Source organism: Pithys albifrons, chromosome 2, assembly GCF_047495875.1.
Source record: "Pithys albifrons albifrons isolate INPA30051 chromosome 2, PitAlb_v1, whole genome shotgun sequence".
Taxonomy (NCBI): Eukaryota; Metazoa; Chordata; class Aves; order Passeriformes; family Thamnophilidae; genus Pithys; species Pithys albifrons.
Genome location: NC_092459.1, coordinates 25,230,438 through 25,254,109, shown reverse-complemented (window position 1 = coordinate 25,254,109; position 23,672 = coordinate 25,230,438). Strand labels below are relative to the sequence as shown.

General features: G+C 35.5%; 1 protein-coding gene across 1 annotated transcript in view; it reads left to right on the top strand.

Moving 5' to 3' along the window:
• EYS (eyes shut homolog) overlaps positions 1–23,672 on the top strand; it is a 782,127-nt gene that overhangs the window by 493,979 nt on the left and 264,476 nt on the right. The window contains exon 34 of the mRNA XM_071548512.1: positions 14,276–14,426. Within this exon, the coding sequence (XP_071404613.1) occupies positions 14,276–14,426 (151 nt within the window). The remainder of the gene's footprint in view (positions 1–14,275; positions 14,427–23,672) is intronic.

Below are 23,672 nucleotides of genomic sequence, written 5' to 3'. Positions count from 1 at the left end.
TGGTGCAGGTCTGTGTAGAATTTGTCTTTTTCCGCTGAGTCAGCTTGGAGAGTTGGGGCATATACGCTAAAAAGAACAACATGTTGCTTGTTGTGTAGAGGGAAGCGTAAGGACATAATGCCATCGGAGTGACCTGTCAGCAGATTTTCAAGTTTGAAGGCAATGGAGTTTTTAATCATGAAGCCAACTCCTGAAAGGTGTCTTTCAGTTTTGGGTTTGCCTGACCAGTAGAGTGTGTAGCCAGCACCATGTTCTTTAAGGCTGCCTTCCTCATGAAGACGAACTTCACGGAGAGCAGCAATGTCAATGTTGAGCCGTGACAGTTCGTGGGCAATTAGAGCAGAACGACACTCAGGACGTCCACTATCCCCAGTATCAAGCATGGTTCTGATGTTCCAACATGCGAGTGTTAGTTTGAGCACACCTTTGCAGGCAGGTGTATGCCTTTGAAATCTCTTTGTTTTTGTTTGACCGCATGGAAGATGCCAGTTGGCCGCGGTTATCCAACCGGGTGTGGAGATGAGCTTTGTTTAGGCCACCTTTGCTAGGCCCCTCTCCGTGTGGAGCAAGCAGTGCTGTCCCTAGAAAAGGCTGCTTGGTCATTCAGGATGCTGCCGCAAGAGACTGTCATCTCCGGGGTCAAGTCTCTAATGACCCATATCCTGAACCACCTGCATGCAGGGTTGGGTCTGCGGCTTCCAGCTGCTTCCTATCACCTGCCGTTTTCAACCCTCACCTGTCGCTACAGGGCTTTGCAATGTGGGTGAACCCTTCAAGCCTGCGCAATGGATTCTTTAGGTGAGGCACAGCGTGCACAGAACTGGTCCCACCCTTTACTCCTGAGGTTCATCTGCCACGGCCTAGCGTGCTTGGACGGTGACAGTGAATACCTCAGGACGTAGGTTTGGTTAGAATATCCTTCTCTTAGATGGATGGCCTTACAGGGCTAAACAAGCTCTATCTGCCTGGGTTTGGGGTTGAAGTTGTCCTTCTCCTAGGATGGTTGCCAGATGGCTAGCAAGCCCATCCTGCCCGTGGACACACTTTGTCTTACCCTTCAGCTGAGACCTGTCTGGCATGGGAGACCCTACCGGTGGCACAAACCACCTCCAGCATAGCTCTCAACCTCATGAGGGCATGTGAGCTTCTCCCCCGCGACAAGGGGGTGTCCCCGGAGAAGCAACACAGCATAGTAAAACTTTAAATAACTGGTGTGAAAATTCTGTAACTTAGCAACTTTCTAGAGCTTTGCAAAGGTTTAATCTTTCCAGAACTGATTTTCAGTGAGATAAATATGTTTTGAACAATGGTATCTGGGAAAATGGCTAAGGCAAGATGGGAATGTAGGAGATACTGTATACTGTAACATAGTGGATACTCACAGCATGAGATTTTCTGTGTTATGCATATGTTAGGTACTATGATTAGGCATCATAAATAATATTAATAATAAAAAAGTAGATTTTGTAATGGTTTTGGCAAGAAAATTCTAATTCTTGTTATGTAATGTAATCCTAATTGTTTGCAGCTCTTATAATGTAGTCTTGTGATGGTTTTTCATCTTTCCAATTCACTAAAAGCAATGCATTTCAGCTACTGAAGAGAAGTCATCTTCAAAGAATATACTACTTCTACAATTACATATTGAAGGAAAGAAGTAGACTTAAATGTAGTGAGTGTTGTGTAATAAAACTTGAAATACAGTGAAAATTAGATAGTGATACTATCTTCCTTCTCTGCTTACAGGAGAACATTTTATTGCTTCCTTTATCCAAAAGAAATAATTGCTGGTGTAAATTAACGAAATGTCATGTCACACCTTTTTGGATATAATATGAGGACTAGATTAGCATCAAAATCTGGGATATCTGGAATAGTTTTTGCATAAGATATAATGTTTTGCAGCAGATTAGACTAATTTATGCCATTGACTGCTAAAATCAACACATTGCCAAGGTTTGCCTTAAAGCAATGCCTGAGAGTTCCATTTCATATGTAAAGTATTAAATTTGTGTACTAAGTCTATTAATGAAAGTCATGGCAGCTGTTTTATTTATCTTTCTGACTATCATTTTGGTTTTCTTAAGAATGTTACCAGTCAAGTGAAAAATGCAGGGAAAAATGGATACAGGCAATATTGCATGAGGATTAGATTTCTGTAGCATATTTCAAAGGGAAGGAAATAGACTCAAACACTGGAAAGTTATATGTTTGGTTTTATACTGAAGGTACCGCTATCTGACTGAAAATGAGGGGAATGTTCTACCACAATCTTCTAATTCCAGCCCTTAACTGCCTTCATTAACTGCTATATCTTCTTCCATCTTTATCATCAAAACAAGTTGAAAAAATAACATGTATTGCAGAAACAAGCCAAACTGCAGAAGCAATAATACAAATTTGCCTTTCTTGGTCCACTCTTCTCCATTTCAGCAACAATTATCTTAGTATTGATAAAAATAGTTTCATGATTTAAATAAAGAACCTCCTTGTTTTATTTTTAATCTCAAATCACAATTGTCTGCTGCTTTAGCCAATCTATTCACTTATAAATTGATTACACAGTAGATGTCATGGATACAACTTTCTTCAATGTGAGTCTATCCACTTTGAAATTTTTCTTTAAATAACCAAGACCATTTGGATTACAAATCTGGTGTAGGTGCTCCATCAGTGTAGAAACTGACTACAAAATCTGGCAATTGCTTTTTGAAGAGTGCATTATTCCTCTCCTTTAACTCCTGTTGTTTGTAATTTGAGCTTTGCACTGGTTACCTACAGGACTTTTGATGGGTGATTGTCTTGCTTTTGAGATTTAAAAGTTTTCTGATTCTTCTAGTCAGAAAAAGATCTTTCTAATCATGCCATAGTGCAGAATATGCTCACTCTGGAGTGTGTATATTGCTTGGTTTTGACAGGTGTTTTTTTTAAGATCTGAGAAAATCCATGTGGTGCAAAATATGCTGTATTTATTATCCTTCAGAACATGTTACAAAGCTTGTAGTTTCCCTAGGGCTTTCAAGCAGGTAAGATAAGAAGGAGATAGATAAAGTGGTTAGCAAAACCTGCAGATGCTTCTCCATTTTTTAAGCGGTGGGTTTTTGTTGGTTTGTTGTTGTTTGGGGTTTTTTTTGTCTTTCTCTCTTTTTATTTCACTTTATTGCAAATTCCTACTTTTACTTTATCCAAAGGTGCAAAACATTGACCTTCATACTTAACAGTATATAGGTGAAGTAATTTATCTGTTATTTCATGTACCGTGCAAATGCCATATACTCTTCCTAACGAAAACATGGTTAATGGGACGTATTCTCAAAAAACTGTGTCAGCCACAAGATATTATTAACAATGGCTGCTGCTTAACTAGAAAAGTATATTCAGTATTTTAAAAATATAGTAAGAAATATATTCTTGATCTAAAATAGCTTCAGGGTCTTTTCTTTTTCTGGACCTCTCCCAAGGATGCTGTCAATGGACTTACATCAGCTCCAAGATGTTTGTTCAAGGACTTGGGCATAGCAGGGTTTATATTTATTACCTATACAAAAAATTTAGGAAGTTGCTGGATCTCTAAACTGGACATTGACAGGGTCCTTACAAACATATTTCCTTAGCTATGGCTATGTTGGTCTTTTTTCAGTCCCTCCTAAAGTGTAAAATTAGGAAGTACTAATTTATCTCGTAATTTCCAATATTTATATGGTCTGAAACTTTTCACACCTCAATGGACCTTACTTGGAAAAAGTTCAGTTTACTACCTTTAGTCCAATCTATTTTTGATGTATTAACATTGGTAATCAAATGACATTTATATGTCCTAAGTTCTACTATATCTTGAGTCTTAGATTATATCTGCTACTTAATGTCCAATACACATTGCAGAGATACCAAGTCAATGAAAACAAATTGGTTTAAGAATACAGTTTAGCTATGGAGGTGTTTTCATTTAAAATGGAAAATTATAAAAACTTTTCAAATATTAATGCTAATGTCAAGACTTGGATTTGTAAGGTGGAAAATAGGAATGAGTTGATCATGAAGTATCAAGAAAATTGGAAGTATTGTTTTATTATTTTGATTTGGAGTTTTTGGACAGAGATAAAGAAATTTAAGCTAAAATACTTATGGTAACTATCACACAAGTAAACAGGAAAAAGAGAAGGCTATTATGGAATATTTCTGGAAGGGAAAAGATGCTTACTTTGCAATAGCAATAGCAAAGATGTACTATTGGCACAAGCAGCTCAAAAAATAGAAAACTCATTTCTACAAGCTGAAGATTTCTGTTACACAGTGACACTTCTGCTGCCTACTAGCAGAGCATGACATTACCAAAGAAACAATAATGATGGATTGAAGCAACAGAATCAAAGAAGACTAATTTATGAACTGTGAGATTGAAGCCAAATGAAAATCAAAATAACTAAAGAGAGGAAAAGTTTTGAAATCTTGCTAGTCAGAATATATGTGTTTTGTAGTTCATTCTGCTACTATGTACCACACATTTAGAGAGAATTAATTAGATTTTAATTCTTTCACAGATAAGAATAAGAGGAACCAAGACAATAACATTTCCTCCTGTGACTAATTTTATTTCTTACTTTATCCTATAAATACTGTCTAATTTAAATTTAATGTATCTTTCTGTTTGCTGGTCAAGTGTTTAAAATACATGATGGTGTTTCTTAAGAATAAATGTTCAAATAATAAGTTTTCAACTCATATTATATGTTTGTTCAAAAAGCTAATATGCTTCTGGGTATGAGCCGGTCACAACAACCCCAGGCAGTGCTACAGACTTGGAGCTGCTGGAAAGCTGCCCAGAGGAAAAGGACTTGGGGGTGCTGGTTAACAGCCAGCTGAGCATGAGCCAGCAGTGTGCCCAGGTGGCCAAGAAGGCCAAGAGCATCCTGGCCTGTATCAGCAATAGTGCAGCCAGCAGGGCCAGAGCAGTGATTGTCCCTCTGTACTTGGCACTGGTGAGGCTGCACCTCCAGTGCTGTGTCCAGTTCTGGGCCCCTCACTGCAAGAAAGACATTGAGGTGCTGGAGTGTGTCCAGAGAAGGGCAATGACAACTGGAGAAGGGTCTGGAGAGTAAGTCCTATGAGGAGTGGCTAAAGGAGCTGGGAGTGTTTAGTCTGGAGAAAAGGAGGCTCATGGGAGACCTTACTGCTCTCTACAACTGCTTGAAAGAAGCTGTAGCCAGGTGGAGGTCAGCATCTTCTCCCAAGTAACAAGTAACAGGACAAGAGGCAGTGGCCTCAAGTTGCACCAGGGAAGATTTTGGTTGAATATTATTTTCTTCACAGAAAAAGTTGATGATCATTGGAAAAGGCCACCCAAGGAAATGGTTGAGTCACCATCGCTGGAGGCATTCAGAAGATATTTAGAGGTGGCACTTAGGGACATTAGTTTGCAGTATTAGATGAATGGTTTTTCTTGACGATATTAGAGGTCTTTTCCCACTTAAGAGATTTTATTGGTCTGTGATAATCCTCTCTTTTTAATGACTTGGAGCACTATGGAAATAATGACTTTGTAGATGCTGGAGAGGAATAGCGGAATCTTGCAAAAAATCACAGATAAGCAAACTCGACCATACATAGATTGAATACTGAGAATGCATTGATGATATCTACTTCTGAAGAAATATTAAGGAAATAGGTCCTCAATGAATTTATACTTAACCAGTTTGCTTTGTGAGCAAACACAGACTTCTGTAGCAGAAGATCATCTCTGTGTACAGAAATAAGCATAATTTGTGTACAGAAATAAGTTTCAAGTACAGTGTATCACTGCAGTTATCTTCTATTAATCTTTTATATTTTTAAAATACTAGTTAGGTTGAATTACTTTTTTCCTGAAAAAATAACATATTAAACTTCAATGGTATAACTACTTTAACACAACTACAAGTTCTACTATTCTTCAAATTGTCTCTATCATAAAAAACGAAACTGTGTTTTATTTCTAGATTCAAAAATTATTCTTTTTTTTCTTACTTGAGATTGCCTGTCTTTACCTTTTCATTAGAAAAAGCAGAGAAACAACATGTCCTTTCTCATTGACTGCTGCATATCACTAACTGCCATATCTGTTAGAAATACTGTCTCAACAATTTATGTGGTTGCTGGAGGCTTTTCCTCAGGATATGTCCTTAGCTGGTTCTCTGTTTAAGAGTGTTTAAATCCTATTCTATCCCATGTGATATGTACAATGATGCTTAACTCTATTGTTAACATTATTAATTTCCCAGACATTCATACTTGCCAGAATAATCCAAACTGCTAATTTTTAAAACAAGGTAGTAACAACATCAGTTGACTTTTTTATATATATTTTAAATAATTTTGCCTTATAAAATGTAATACAATGTATCAGTATCCTATTTCTGAATGGATTTTGTTTTGAGGAAAACAGACCTAAAATATATAATACTCACAATCCTATACTTTCTTTTATACACTTAAATGTGCTGAGCTCTTTGATTTCCCAATCAAAGTGATTTTAAGAACTCATGTTTTTACATGGGATATCAATATATTTTATACAATAGATACATATTAATAAGGAGTAAATATATCAGCTATCACACAGGAAGATTAGTGAAAAAAAACAGTTTAGGAATTAAAAAATATTTTATAGAACTTCTTTTTCCCTCTATGGATGAACATGTTACATCATTTGAACACTCCAGCATAAGATACCATAGGCTACCATTTCTAGCTAAGATAAAATTTCTAAAATTTCTGGGGTTTAGAGCTTCAGGCCACACTTATTTGACTAAGAGACCACTACTTTGACCTCTTCGGTGTTGTAAATTACCAATATTTTGTTCAAAAAACCACAGACTACTGTTAAATCAAGCCCTTCAATTTCTTAATTATTTTCCTAAGATGCAGCTTATTGTGGTCACCTCTTCCTAAACCTATGACATTGGTGAACAATTTATATGAACAGGTCATTCTGTCTGATAAACTCAAGCCAGTACTTCAGTGAAAAGTTGAAAATCAAAGGTGGATAAAGCTTTCCTTCTGCCCCTGCTAAACTTGTGCCTCAGGTATGTAACCCTGACTGTAAGAGCAAGTAGTGGCAGACCTCTGAGAGGTGTAATTTACTTATCCCTCAAAGATTTTTTACCTGCTAGGTATCCTTTCACCACAAAACTCAAACTCTATTATTTGAGACATGTCCCAGAGAACAGAGAAACAAAAATAATTAGCCAATTCTGTACTAGGAGAAAAATACTATTAGGCACTGCACATTGCATCCAGAAGCCTGAAGGCATAAATTTTTATTAAGTCATTGTACTGCAGCAGAAATGAGGCAGTATGAGTATCTGAAAGATGATACAAGCCATCCTTTTCACTACTGAAAAAAGAGGGATATGCAGAGAGCAGGACAAGCAGCATAGCTGTCTTGTTTATTCAGGCAGTGAAGTATGAATACTGTAACTTCTACTTAGTAAGAAGGAAGCTGTCTTTCTACTTTATCCCACATGATTCCCTTTCAGTCAGAGTTACCTGGAGGCAGGGAGATTGCACCTCTTGTGAAAGCAAATAAGCTTTGTCTCCCTGAAGGGCAGCATGGAGCTTGCAAAGACTCTGCAGCAACAGTGCAGACTGAGAAAATCCTGGGGAAAAAACAGCATAGTCTTCCTGCTGTAGATGGCAAGCACTAAGATGAGCCTTTTAAGGACATTTAGGAAGGACTCCTTTTTAGGAATTTATTCAGGTTAGAGAAAAAAAATGCTTTCAAGGCTTTCTTTTACTCTATCACACTTAGTTGTGACATTTTCATTATTTAAAAAATGACCTTTTAAAAATTTGATTATCTTGTGTGCTAAATAAAATCTATCCTTAAAAAGAAGACTCATTTATGGGGTTTTTTGAGGAATCACTTCAACAAAAGGACAACAATTCAGAATGCCTTCAAAAGGAGACTTTTGACCTCAGGAGACTTGTTTGTTTTTACCATGTTTAAATCACTTTATTCTCCTTTCTTTTTTTGGCTACTAACTAATGCTGCCCAACCTCATATAGAGTCCTTTACCTAAACTGCTATTCAAACTAGACCTATAAATGTACAAGAAATGCTGTGAGATGATCCAGGCTCTGTTGTACACATTCAGAGTCATCCATTAACTTCAGAATTTCTCTAAAATACTAGCTTGAAGCTTGTCTTCTTAAAATTATCGATTTAATTTATCTTTCAGAAACAAGAATTCTTCAGTAAACAACTATGACATTATACTGCTGATGATACATGATCATACTCCTTTGGAACACTGTGCAGTAAAGATATCAGTTCTGCATTGCCAAACACAGAAGAATACCTTTTGCTATTCTGAAGTGACTATAATTACTTTATTCATTCTTCAAGCACTAAGATTTCACAAAGAAGTAGTAGAAATGAACAAAACCTAGAAAAGGTGACAAGAAAACTTGATATTAATATTTTCATATCTTGCAGTTCGTTTCCAAAAACTGAGAAGAGGAAAGTGGAATTGCTGCTTACATATCTCTCTCAGTATACAAAAGAACTTGCACTCATCAAATCTTCTAATAAAACAAAAATTTAAAACTTACTGCTTTTTTTTTTGGATCTAAATAGCATTATTTTATTTTTCATCGACGTAATGTTAAAAAAAGCCCCTTTAATGGAAATAAAAACTGATCAGGAAATTGAAGCTTAATATGTTGTGCATGTTCCACAGGGTGGTTATTTTTCACAGACTTCTTATGGGTCAACAGAGAATAAGCAACTGCCTTTTCCTCACAATGTCATTGAATGCAATGGATTTAATTATACTAAATTGATCATAATAACAGTTAATAGCGATTTAAAACCACCAATTAGTTTGATGCAAACTGATGTTTTACAGCCTCTTTAAGATAAAAGCTTACTTAGTCTTGGATACAAATCACACTCTGTAGATTCTCAGAACTCTTCAAAGGAGACACTCAGACATTAAAATTTAGAATCCTGAAAGAAACAAATCTGTGGTGTATTCATTCTTGATCAGATTATTTAACTAAATAAATACTAAAATGTTTCTGTCATAGCTACTTTATTTTGCTTTGAATCTCAGATCATTAGTATCACTTCTAAGGATGAAAATTTTCTAGTGCTGAAACAACTTATTCAAGGGACAGAAACATAAAGACAGTAAAGTAGGACTCTAATAAAAGACAACATATTTAAAACTTTGCTCTGTATTACTTTCTGAGGAACATCAAAGGATACTTATGGATACTAAAAGCAGGTTCAATGTTCTATGGCTGCCTTCACCCCATGTCACAAGCATAGAAATTAAAATAAGGACAACACAGATAGGGTATAGAGACCAGAAATAATGTTGGCCTGCAGAGTTTATGTGAATTTAAATTTCCACCAGGTAACTACCTTCTTATTCATCATGGTCTTTCAGTTTCACTTCTAATTAGTGTTGCAAATTTATAACCAACTCTAAACTCTCTATGGTCTGAATGCTTGAATACTCTCATTTGAGCCAAGCTTTTCACTAAATGATACTTTATTTACATCTACATCAGGTTTAAATAAGTGCATATTGTTTTCTAACTTTCATTTCTGTAAGTAGTATTTAAGGTTGGTACAATGTAAGCAGCAAGAAAATTGAAGGAGGAAACTGCAAAGACAGAAAGGGCCAGAGGCGTAGATGACGGTTTTTTCTCTAGCTCAATCTACAGTAGTAAATAAAACTTAAATCTGAAGGCTATTCTCTGTACCTGAGGCTAACTGGCAGGTCATGTCTATAAAAATACTTACAGTAAAACAGTTTGGCAGCATGAGTTCCGAATGATTCCTGAATTGAACTAACCAGTGAACCTTTTGAGCTTCAGTATTGCAAGTGATACCTGACCTCGGTGGCAACTGCAACAGAAACAGTGATGTCTTTGTGTAAATATGGATGATTACATGTCAGGCTTTGAACTCATGTTGTGGACTTATTTAGTGTAGTAGTGTAAGAGTAACCACTTTTATTCCTTAGAATATGAAACAAAGGTTATTTTCTCCCACCTTCTATTATTAGAGAAATTTACATTGTTAGCTTCATTGCTCTTATTTGTTTAGTTAAATCACCAAGAAATCAACTTCAGGCCCAGTAAATATGAGTCTGCTGTCAGAGGGGATGAGAAAAAATATGTTGTTGGATCATTAGTTCATCAGGAACATGAAAGTGTGTGTTGCTTAGTGTCTCAGTAAGGCACAGTCAGCACCAATAGATATGAGCAGTCTAAAATGATGCATCTCACTGCAGAGTGAAAATTTAATGACTGTGAGTGTAGCTGGTATATATTTTATCTAAATAAATCTACTGCAGGTAATAAGAAATTCCCCCTTTTCTGTAAATGTTATTATTATGAGATTGCAGGGGTTTTCTTTGCTGAAGAAAGGTGTCTCAGGATTATAGAATCATAGGATAATTCAGTGCAGAAGGGACTTCAAGAGGTCTCTAACCTAAATCTCATGTTCAAAGCAGGGACAGCCAAGAGGTCAGACCAGGTTGTTCAGGGCTTTATTCAGTCAGGTTTTTGAAACCTCCAAGGCTGAAACTTACACAACCTCACTGAGTAGAGAGGTCCAGATGTTCCATTCCTAAACTTGTCTAAAACACCTTTGTAAAACCTTGAAGAATTCCAAACCATTGCTGAGTCAAAATTAATGCCACCTTTTAAATATGACTCAAGAAAATGTAACTGTTAATTATCAGTGACAATATGTTCATTGTTTTGTTGTAATTTTATAAACATAAACATTCTTCTGCAAGGACCAGTTTGAGTATAAAACCAGAAAACATAAACTTCTAGATACTGAATGAAAAACAGAAGAAATCATGTGTTGTCTTTTTTTTAAGCCAAGAAATCTGTAAAAGAATAATTAAATGTAATGAAAGTGAAATATGTTCTCAGCTTTAATAAAATATTTTCTTTAATAAAATTGAAGAACTTAGGGATTTTTTATTTTTATTTTTTAGAATATATGCTTTTAAAAACTTCCTTACTTCTGGAGGTTCACAAGTCATATTTGATATAGTTGTTTTCAAATATCTTCTTGATTTTGTTTAATAGACTGAATACTAGTATTATATCCTAAATATTTCAATGGTTTTTAGTTTATTGTTGTTTAGCATGGTCTCGTTCAAAGTGAAATTTCTAGATAAAATTATAAGTTTCAGATAGATTTCCCTTTCCTATCAGAAAAAAAACAGATTCAAGAATGGTTTTTTTCCCAGAAAGGCTGCACAGCATGATTGACACTTAATACATTATCTGAACACCCCCCTTTCCCTCCTTCTCCACCCCCATTTGTTTTGTTACCATGTTACCGTTTTATGATAATCCCAAAAATGTCATTTAATCATCACTGAAAAATGTCAGAAAGTAAGGACATTACATAAAAGGATTTGGATTTCCTACAGACATTTTCATATTTAGGTACTGTTCTCCAGCAGTTATCAAATTATTGTATGACCTTTCCATATTTCTAACCTGGGAGATATTGGGCAATGGATTTGGTACTGTTTAGACAGAATTCATCTTCAGGTTATAATTAATAGGCCAGTATTTAATCATTACATTTATGTGATTACAAATGAGGAAACTGTGAACTACTACTGCTGGCTTGGACTGAGGCACAATTACTGTGGCTTACCCAGCAAAAGTGCTTGAGAGTTGCTGTATGCATTTCCACATTTATAATTATGCAAAAAGCTCTGTCGTCTGACCTTTAAAGCACCCAATGTGCTGATTGTAGGAAAAATATTCTAAAAGCCTGATGGAAATTTCATTGAGTGCATGTATGACCCAGTGATTGTATCATCAGCAAATGCTAAACAATAATGGTTCAAAGTTGTTATTCTAATTTGGCCAGACCCTGTTAGATTCAATCAAACACAAACAGAGGTGCATGGCTGACATTCTAACAGGCTTAGAGTGAAGTCAGCTCATGCTTTGAATTGCATTAACTCATTTTCCGACATTAAATACAGGGAATTAATTTCAACCATTTTTTTTTAATGTATGCACACAAAAATACTTCTGCATATCAATCATATAGGCTATTAAGGACAAGCTAACAAATCTGGCTGAAGCTAATGCAAAAAGAACTACATTTGTAAATAGGATGTTTGTGTGATAGAAATACATATGTGGTCATGTAACTACTTACAGCCTTAGCATCTCAAAATATGTAGAAGAAATACTAATTTAAAAAAACACAAACAAACAAACAAAAACCAGAAAATATGTTGTTTGAACAGGCTCTCTTCTTTTAGGACATTGGTCTATTAGGTAAAAAAAATAAAATGCCTGTTGGTTCCACTCTTGACACTCTTCCACTCATCTTTTGACTTATGTCACACTAAAATGACTCTGATTTAAAATACATTATCTTATTATATATTCATAATTACAATATCATTTTATCAGGAAGAGAAGAAATTTTAGATATTTACAAAACCATAATTTTTCCTCAGCTTTCTTCTTGGAATGAAGATATCTGAGATGTCATACTGAGTTCAAGCTTTAGGAAAAACTGCTTCACCATTTCAAATACAGCCACAGAGAATACATGTGTCAGTTACACACATTATCAGCAAACTTCCTTTGTAAGCCAATAATGAAAATGGTGTCCTGCAGAACCTTGTGTATGTGCCTAGACGTACAACCATTGTATAATAGTTACAAAACATGGTAGGAAAACACTCCTTTCCTTGATTGCAGTTCTAGATACATTTAGCTCCTTTTCCTCATTCCTGTTAGATATTTATTAGCAAGTTCAAAAAACCTGAGAAAGAAAAAATCCCCTAAACCAATCCATTAAGAAAATAGCTTTTACTCCACATAATCAAAGTCCAATTATTTCTGGTTTTATTCTTTTTCTCTACTGTTTCTTTTAGCAACAAACCAAGTTTTTTTTATTCTTCATCTGAAGTTATTTACTGTATTATGGATGGGTCATTTTTCTTACAAAAACATTTACAGGCCTTTTTGGTAAAAGGATAACACTATGTATATATAATTTTCTGAAAGTATCTCAAAACAGAAATATAGGGAAAACATAGAGAACTGTTTGCAAACGTTACTAACCTTAACTTTTTAATAGTAAAAAACTACAGAAGACCTTATCAAATAGTATGTCAGAAATCCTTTATATATCATCATCTGACAGAAAATAGTGAAGAAAGCTTTCCATGCTCTTTTTGTAACTAAAAAGTTTTAGAAAGTTTGCATTGTGAAAGATAAAATGAATTCATACTTTACATATAGCATTCTACTTACATTACAGATATTGTTTAATAGGGCTGTAGTTTTGGGGGATTTTGGGTGTTGTTTTGGGGTTTTGGGGGTTTTTTTTGATTTTTTTTTTTTTTTTTACTTAAATGTTTTATAGCACATATTTTACAAAGACATTGGAGTATTTTTAATCATAGACCTGACTGAACTGTGATTTGTTTCATGTACAGAGAGAATGATAGGCTGAAAGAAATTCCTACATGAGAGACTTGCTTAGTTCTGACAGTTCTTCACTGTGCTTTCTTACATGAAGATAAAGTGCTAGCTGCCAGTTGGTTATTGGAATCTAAATGACCTTTGCATCATTAAAAACTGAAGGAAACCAAATTATTCGCTTAGCACCTTCTGTTTATTGTTGAAAATTTATGCCTGCTGTTAAAAGCAACACTTTTAAGAGGACGTGTGGATGGGGGAGGGAAATGGTAATGTATATAATAATTTCAGGGCCTAATATTACCACCTTCAGATTTAGGAAGGATGCTTTTGATGAAAAGTATTACAGATTATGCTACCTTTGCACTCTATAAAATGCTGTTTGTTTTAAATTGCTTTTGTGGGTTACACCTTTTTTTATTTTGTGATGAGAAAGAGGAGTATTTAAAATATTTGAGGTCAACACATGGGGTTTTTTTCAAATTACAAAGCCTTCTTGCCATTGCTAAAAATTGTCTAACTTTTTAATTCAGTCATTACTGTGTGTTTTGGCTTTTTTAGCAATTGCACCGCTCAGATTTATAATATGGGTTCATTGTAATGGAAGTTCAAACCCCAAAGGCATGCCAACTTACAGCTTGTTAAACAGCTTCTTTTACGTTTATAGCCTATAATATAAACCAGCTATGTAACTTGATTTTCTTTCCTTGTTGGTTTAGGAACAGCCTAATGAATTTGTCAGATAGACTGTAATGGAAACAATATATGATGGTAAAATGTGCCTATTTCTAAATTTATGCAGGCAAAGCGTGTTATCATGTGAAGCAGAAATGTCAGTCCTGAAGATATCATCAAATGCAAGTATAACCAGAAATTTCTGGTCCAGTTCATATTGGCTTGAAACAGGATCCATATTTGTTGGTGGTTTGCCTCATCGTTATTCAACAAAAGAGGTATTATTATTATTCTTTATTCTTGTTAAAGATTTTTGTTATTTTAGGAGTGGCATGTTAAATAGGATATAACTGAAGAGGTTTAAACCATGCAAAAGCTTTTTGAGGATTACATCTAAGGGATGAGTATGGTCCCTTGCAGAGTATCACTCATGTGTGGGACTTTGGTAAGTGAACAGAAACAGCCTTCTGGACCGAAGTTATGATCTGAAATCCTGTTTGCCTTGAGTAGGCAGAATTATGGAGCAAATATGATCAGATTTAGAGGAGGTACCTGTTAACTCAGGTGCTAATTCTATAAAGGGAAAAGTATAACTGCATGGGATTCCAAAGTGAAAAGGATTCTCTGTTGGCACAGACAGGTGTGTACAAAATGGACCAAGCAAGTGAAAGTTAAACTGTGAGACTGCATTAATGAATGAGATGTGGCACAGGAGCTTGACTTTTTAGTCATCTGTATGCAGCTAAGGCAACCACATATGCTGCAGTGAGAAGGAATATACCATGGGACTAGTACAGATGTAGGGAAAGAGAATATCCACAGAGGGTCATGCAGAGAGTTGAAGACAAGTGGGTCATTACTACATTATGCTTATGGAGGATTTTGAGTTAGAGTAGTCACAATAACCAATGCATTTCTCGTAAGTGATTTCCAATATATTTTTTTCAACACTCAAACTCTTTACACTTACACAGGTCAGAGACCGAGGCCCTGTAATTCCTTTGAGACTGGCACTTACACCCAGGGCATATGCAGAGCCTCTCCTGGCAGCATGGCCCCTGTGCAACACAGTTCCCAGCTGACTCAGCCTTCTATATCCTGTCAGGTGCCTGAGTATGGAATGCCACTCTGCATCCAAGGGGCTATTGTCATAACTATGCATTAATTTCTGAAAGTAAATTGTTGAGGTAAGGTGCAGGTGGCCTAACTAGTCACATAGCCCCAAGTCAGTCTCTGACTTTTCCTTGTCTGAAACCAACCAGTGTTGCTGCCTGGACTCTTTAACCCCCTTTTCTCAAGTCTTAAATGTGTTTCCAGAAAGTACAGCTGTTCAGCACTACATAACAAAGACTATATCTGTGTGTTTGTATGTTTTTCACACATAGTGAAATAAACAAAACTGTTAGCACTGAGTTGGTGTAGTCTGGGTCTCATTTATCTAGACACTGATTTTTAGATAGGTGATATCCCACAACTGTAGCAAATTTAATCTGTGGAGTTTTATTTTGTCTGTGTACAGCAAAATTATATAGTCAGATCTGGACACAGGTCGTCCAGTTTTCATTTTTAAAGCCATACTTTTGGGTAGGCTTCAACCTGTGGCAATTGATATAACCTTTTTATTTCTGTTCTATTCTTCAGTAAGTGAAGGTCATCCTATCACGAGGCATAGAGTAATTTCAAGTACCAGCATGTTTTTGATTCTGCTATTGTAATGCAGCATTTCTAGAATGCTTTCACCTTATAATAAATTGCACAGTAACCAATGAAGTGACAAGACTGTTAGAATACAGCTTAGAAGTTCTTGTGAATGGATGCTTTTAAGACTGTTAAACATTCAGCCAAAAGTATACTTCTAAAGACCTCATACTGGCATTAAAAGAACACAGCAACTAGTAGTCCTAGTTATGCAACTTTTTCCTTAATTCTAATGTTCATAGACAAACTATGCATTCATTTGGAATATTTTATCCTGAGTTGCATATAAAATTTTATTTACTGCAGAAATGTGTATTCAAGAAATGTTCTATACTAATAAGGTAAAAGAAAATCATGTTTTCAAGGTTTAAATGACCCGTCTTCTAGAAGCTAAGGGAAACATTTTTGGGGATACAACAAGGAATTTTTAGTGAAGGCTTAGGGGAGTTCAATCCATGTAGAATTTCAATTCCTTGTATCTAGGAGCAGAAAAATAAGCAATTTGTTTAAGGGTTGTAATAATAATGAGTATATGCGAATGAATTTTGAGATAGTAAATAGCTCTTCACTAGCTAAATGCAAAATAAAATCCAGAAAAATAAATTTACAATAGGTAAGTTCAAATAGCAATAAAACACAATGGTTTTAGGGTAATTTACTCCTAAAAATTTTGTCTGTATATGTGTTGGATTGTCATATCAACATGGACTTTCCTTTTTTAACAGTGCTGTAGTTCAATAGATTATCCTATTCGTAATGCAGGATTAGTAGGTAAGATGTTGCCGTCCATGCTTGTTATCTGAATTAGGTAATAGATGTGGGACATATACAAGTGATCAAGCTGGTGATACTTAACTTCTATTATATATATAGAGGAAAGCATATATTCCTATAACTTTCCCAAAAGACAAAAATACATCCTCTACTCTCAGTTGCCTCTAATTTTCCACTGAGCATTTTTGTAGGTCATTGCTTTCTGTTTATTACCTTAGGCTTTTATTTCACTTTATTTTCTTTGCTTATTTGTGATTTTTGTGTTCATTTGATCTTAGTGTCTCATTTTGCTTATTTTATAACATTTTTGTAGCTTTAGGCAAGTTTAATTTCCCTTGGCTTCCCTATCATAGTCCGTAGGCTCTAAGCCACATAAGGTCTATAAAGGCTACACTTTACTCTTTTTGTCAGGGAATGGAGAACTGACTGTCCAAGAATACTTTATGTGAGCTTTCCAATCCCAGCAGTAGGAAACCACTCCAGAAAGTTTCTTTCTCATCAGTTTAGACCCAGACAGACAAGCTTCTACTGTAAAACCTTCATCATCCCTGAAACAGAAAAGGTCTGTTTCTGACCTTCATCTTGAAGTTTGCTTCAAGGGAGATTTCTGCTCCAGCTGAGACTCAGCTTTTTCTGACAAGTGCTCTGATTGCTCTTGAAGTCAAGTTTGATAATGACCCTTGTGATACCTGTAGTGTCTGCCTAATAATACATTGTCTTGTTTTAGTTGAGCCCCTTCTCTCACTGGAGTACTTCACTCCAGTGTTGGCTCTTCTACCTTCCAATATTGTGGAAGTTGCAGAGAGCAGTGACTTCACACCCTAACTCCTTCAGTATCAGACTAACAGGAACTTCTAGCTGTCAGTAACAAAAGCTGTTGACACAGGAGTTCTGTATTACTGGAACTGGCTCATGTTACATTATTATTTCCAGGCTAAATTCCTTTTCCTTTCATTTTGAGTGAAGTTTGATATGATTTGTAAAGGCCTCAGGGTAAAATTTTGTGTCCACTGAGGATTTCCTATACTGCATTTTCCTAATCAGCTTTCAAGTGTCTGTGCTTTTTTTACCCACATATTTGTCTTTTGTCTGTATTTTTATTATTCAGTATTCCTTAGAGTGCCCTCAAATGTAAGGCAAGGTGCAGCAATTCTACTGATTTCCCTAGCTGCTGCCACAGCTTAGAAAACACTTTAGGAGAGTAGAGCCTTACCCTCAAGGCAGTGATATGTTTAAAAGAATACCTGTGACATCTGGCAAAGCAATGCCATAATACCCCAATACCTCTCAGACCTCCCAGACAGCAGTGCCTAGTAGCTGTGCTGGTGAGAAGAAACAGTAGAGCAAGATAAAGTTACAGACTATTTAAGCAGACTAGACATATAAAGTATTATGGATCCAGATATGTTGCTTACAAACACACACCCCTGGCTGGTGCTATCATAAGGCCACTCTCCATTATCTCTGAAAGCCTAGAGTAATCAGATGAGGTCTCTGATGACAGGAAAAGGCAAATGTTATATCATATTCATCTTCAAAAAAACAAGGATAAAAAGCTGGTCAGGTCAATGGCACAACTCTTTCCTGAGATAAATGTAGAAACAAATGGAGGACGAGCAGGTCCTTGGGAACAACCAGCTTATATTTACCAAAGGAAGCTCTGCCTGACTAGTAAGCTTGCCTTCTCTGTTGATCTGACTGGCTCTGTGCACAAACAGAGGGCAGTGGATAATCCTGACTTTGTTTCCCAGAGTAAATTTCACTCACAACTTCTCTATCTCCTCCCTCTGGGTAGCACAGGAGGATGGGGTATGCAGATTGTAATCAGCCCATAACACTTTGTGTCTGCCACTCCTTCTTCCTACACATCTACAGTTCTCTTACCTTAGATACCCACAGGCCAAGGATGGAACAAGTATTTGCCTGGATATGAATTCTGAAGTATCTGAAGACGTGGGTAGAAAACAAGGTAACAGATACGTGCACTGGAACACTTTAGAAAAATTCATCCAAATTCAAGCACTGCAATCTGTTTCATGCACAGCAAGAAATTGTTTGTATGACCCTGTAAACTGTCCTTTGCAAAGTCTAGTGGATTCATCTGACAGTAGTGGAAGGCAGAGCTGAACAGTCACGAGGAAAGTGAAAACTATAAATAGCTGGCTGGCAGACATCTTGTCCTGCTATCTCTGCATAGTGAAAAAACTCCAGTTCTGTGCCAGATTTGTCTATTACTTATTTTTAAATCATATCCTATTTTTTTTGATAAAGAATATGATGGGCATACTTCAGACTTGTCACATCTAAGAAACAGGTAAATGTCAAAATCAGTTAAACAGTTAAATAGCATCATCTTTTTAAAAACATTGGGCTTATGTTTACTGTTTTTAACACTTAAAAATCAGCAACAGAGGAAAAGAAATAAAATTGCAAACAGAAGAAAGACTTTTTCCATCAGAAGTTTTAAAAAAGAAAGAATATATAATTTCTGAAATCTCAAGACATGCTTCAGAATAATTAATTTCATGCTAATTTTAGTATCACTAATTGTTTACAATAGCTTTTTCCTCTGCAGAGAAGATTGGTACACTCAAAGGGAAATTAAAGGTTGTTTTCAAATACCTACAGCAGCAGTTGATTGCAGTAATACTGTTGTTTCTGCTGCTATAATTGCTCCAGTAATTTATATTTCTAGCCTTAAAAGTATTTTAGTATTGAGAAGGTGAAGTGTCATTATATCTTCATATTCCTTTTCAACACAAACAGTTCTCTATAATTAAACTTTGCAAGTACTAAAACAGGGAAGTTTCAGATGGAAAGGTAGTTTCTGTACCTGGACAGCTATCTTTTAAACAAAGATAAAAGATTAAATGGAAGGTATGCAAATATATGTGTGGGCATCACTGTGTTACCAGTGGGAAATGGCAACAGACAACTGAGCTCAGGATCATAGTGTGTTAATGTTGAAACTAAGGGGAGATGGAAATCACTATATATCTAAAGACTGTCAGTTAGACTACAGGCCCGTAGTAGTTTAGAAGGCACATATTTTAAATACAAATGTATAAAATATGCTGTGCATATATAAGAGAAAGTATAGTTTTCCTCTGAAAAAGAGATAATGTTATGTCACAATCATATGAACTGTCCAGTCTCAAGATTTTCTCAGGTATATCCATATGCAGACAAAAACATTTTAAACACTTTAATAACCAACTGCTAAAACATATAAAATTGCATTCTTTCTGCTGTAATAACTCATCCACAGAAGAAATGAACATGTAAAACAGGGGTTAAAAATACAGAATCACATCCTTAATTTGAAATGATCAGAAAGCAATTTGCTGTATGCTACAGCTGCTGTGCTTCCACAGTCTAAAGCAACAGTAATCCCTCTGTAACTGTCTACTTAGACACAGTTTATGATCCATTTCCCTTGACAGTGCATTGCAAAGCAGTAGGAGAATTTAGTACAATCTGTGCACAGTGTTTTAGATTCGATTATCTGGCATTCACCTTATCTGATAAAGCTGGGGCATTGACAGCAACTTTCTCATAATAATTTATAATAATATTATATGCACATGATGCTTTAACATCCTGCCACAGTAGTCATTGGATGTGAGCAAACTACAGTGGTCCTGAGCCAGTAAATGCTCCCTGGGCTGCAGTGTTCAGCCTGAGAAGATTCCTGGAGAAGTTAACAAAGGAAAGGACATCCAATCTGTCATAGGACTGCAAGGCATACTGGCTGCAACTCTTTGGTGTAGTGGTATAAGCAAGAGTGAGTAGTTTGAAACCTTAGAAGGGCCAGCCCTTGAACCATGCAAATTTCCCATTGGTCCACAGCACATGTGAAATTTCCATTATTAAGAATTATATATTTTGTAAAACCAATTTATTTTGCAGATTTTGATATATTGATTGCCAGTCAAATAGTCACATCTGTCCAAAGGGTCCTCTAAGTTAAAAAAAACAAAACAAAACAAAACAAAACAAAACCCTGTTTCAGTTTTCTCTTTTTTTTTTTTTAATTGATGTATACAATGAGATTTGCAGACTGGTTATACTGGTTTTTTGTTAGATGATAAATCTGCTTAGGAATTGATCAAAGGATATTTCCTATTTTATATAATTTAAAACATCATCTGTTCTGTGAGTTTAAGCTGTAGCTTACAACACATGAAGTGGAAGCCAGTTGCCAGGCATTAGTCTTCACTCCAGGTATAGTGGGCAGTATATAGGTATTTAGATTGCAGTAGCTATGCGCTTGAGTTTGAGGTTCTGCTGTGATATGGAATATGAAAATTAATAGTGTTGACACTTTTATCCAGCTTCACACTGTGGTTTAAGTGCCACAATGCTGAAACTGAGTTTTTCCTCTTTGTATCAATTCTAGAATCTGTATCTTTTAAAAACATGGGATGAAATTATTTGTCCTTGTAGTTTTGCCACTTGCTTTTGGTTTTACTTTCCTTACACACATTATGCATCTTCTAAGTCCCCTCTGTTGTCAGGTATGTGAATGCAATATTCAGAAGGGGTTTTTCAGAATGTTTGGTGATTTGAAATGCATTGTACCCCCTGAGGGTCGTCTGACTTCTTCATGGATCTTGACAGGACAGCCTTAGGTCTTGACAAACATTTACTTACTAATGTCCTACTTAGGATAGGCTCTGAATCTGTCTTTGCATCACCTGAATGCTTATCCTAACCAAGAGCATAGTTTATTTTTCCTCAACCTATTTTATATATTTATACACTTCTATACACTAAATAGATCTTGGTCACATCACCAAAAATACCTCTATATGTCAAGGTTTCATTGACTACTGTCACACTCACTGCTACATGTTTTTCTTTCGATTGAGAAGTCATGGTCTACATGCTCTGTTCTTATAGGATGAATAATTTTGCTGAAGTCGGGTATCACATCTCTCCAACGGAGAGATGTTTTGACTGATATTCATTCACATATTTTTTGAATAGTTTGTTGCAATCAAAAACCATTTTAACCTCAGTATTTCATACATTCTCAGATAATTTGTGAATGTGTTTTACAGCACAAGACTCAGCAACATTAGTTGTAGCTAAACAATGTGAAAACTGACCTGGTGTTGGCAATTTTTGTTTCTTTTAACCAGTTAATTCACCAAAAAGACCTTCCTGTATTTCCCATGATTATTTTTTTAAGAACTCTTACTGGGGAACAATGTCAAAACATTTTTTGAAATTAAATGTGCTCAGGTTTTGTGTGACCCTCTTATATAGGACCATCAATGTGTTCAAGGAATTTTAATAATTGGGGAAGCATAGCTCCCTTTAACAAAATTTTAGATTCTTTTTATCATATTGTCCCACCATGTGATTGGACTGAGTGCTAATCTCATCCAAGTCCCTTTCACACAAAAGATCGGACCAGATTATCTTTTGAGGTTCCTTCCAAACCATGACATTCTAAGACTCTGTGGTTTGAGTTGATTTAACAGTAGTAGGTACTATTAACCTCCATCCATATTTTGGCTTGAAAAATGTTGACTAATAATCTTCTTTCTGCTACTTTGTTAGTCAATCTCTCTTTTTCTTTCTTTCATTTTTTTTTGTAAGTCATCCTTGGGTTTTTTTTCTACTTGAGTGTACACAGTTACTGAACTCTGTGGATGTGTTCTGTAACCTGCAACCTGCAAGCATGGTAGCCATTAGTCTTTCCATTTATTTTTATCCTTACTAACCTTGTCCTTTTGCAATTAAATTTTCTGGTGGATTTTTAAGTCTGATTTGTTCCCAGGAGAACACTGAATTTTCTTATATTATACTCAGTGTTTTGAAATGTTTTGGGCATTTTTTAATGATTATATATTGAAACATATCCTATGTCTAGCTTAGTGCAAAACCAAGAGTTATATCTCTTGTCATTTCTCTAATGGTTCCAAGAAACCATTATTTACAGCATCTAAAAATGTAGCCCCTTCAGCATATTTTGTCATGATTTCCTACCACACTTCTTGGAAGTAATTAAACTCTTTTATTGCTGTGTTTGCTGCCTTAACCTTTCTAACCTGCTTTAGTATTTAAGAAGTACTCTCATCACCTTGGTGATAAATAACTTTAATATTTTCCTTTCTGCATGAAATTTCAGAGTAAAATTATTTGTGTTATTTTGTATATATTTTTGACTACTTTAGTTATATTGGTTTTTCTGGTGCAGCCTACACCTTACATGATTTTTACTCCTGTGTCATAATAACCTAGTGTTTATTTTTCTCCCATCAAGATGCTTTTCATACTCTTATTGTTTGACTGCTTCTTTTCCTTTTTCGATTCAGATATTTTTCCATAGGCAACTACTTGTCTCTTGAAAATAAATAACTGTTCAGTGGTGTGACAGAGAGTTGTGTTTACGCAAACATTCATATTATAATTTTTTAACATATTTAGTTTTGTCATGTATAATTTGAATGTGAATATTTGATTTCTTAAAAATTATATTTCCAGTAAAGAGAAGAAATTAATGGCATTAGATTGGTATTTCAGTTTCAATCTAATTGCAATAATTGCATCTACTATATAAATGTAATATACAGACTTACCTAATCCCATTGATCCAACTATAAATATATACGAGACTTAAGATACTTTGCTGAGAACATACAATGCTGCCTTCTAGGTTTATTTGTTACTCATGCGCCAGTAACCCTTACGATCTAAGGATGTGTTCTTGTTAGGTCTTAAGGCTTAGCAATACAGAGAAGTGACACCATCAAGGAAAAGCTAATTCATGTAATATTGCATTTCTTGCTCATGTTATTCTTTTCAAGTTAATCTGTGCTGTAAAGGCTGCAGATGATGATCTTGGACACTTCACCATTTGAGATATCAACTTACAGGAAAGAGGTTGTAACCAATCAGAAGGCATTGTAATCAATAGTGCCACATTCCTTTCTTTTTTTTCCTAATTAGATTAATCCATATGCTTATAGTCATATTATTGATTTATTAATTCTTTTTCTTACATCTGAGTATGTTCATGTGTGTGTCTTGGATAATTCATT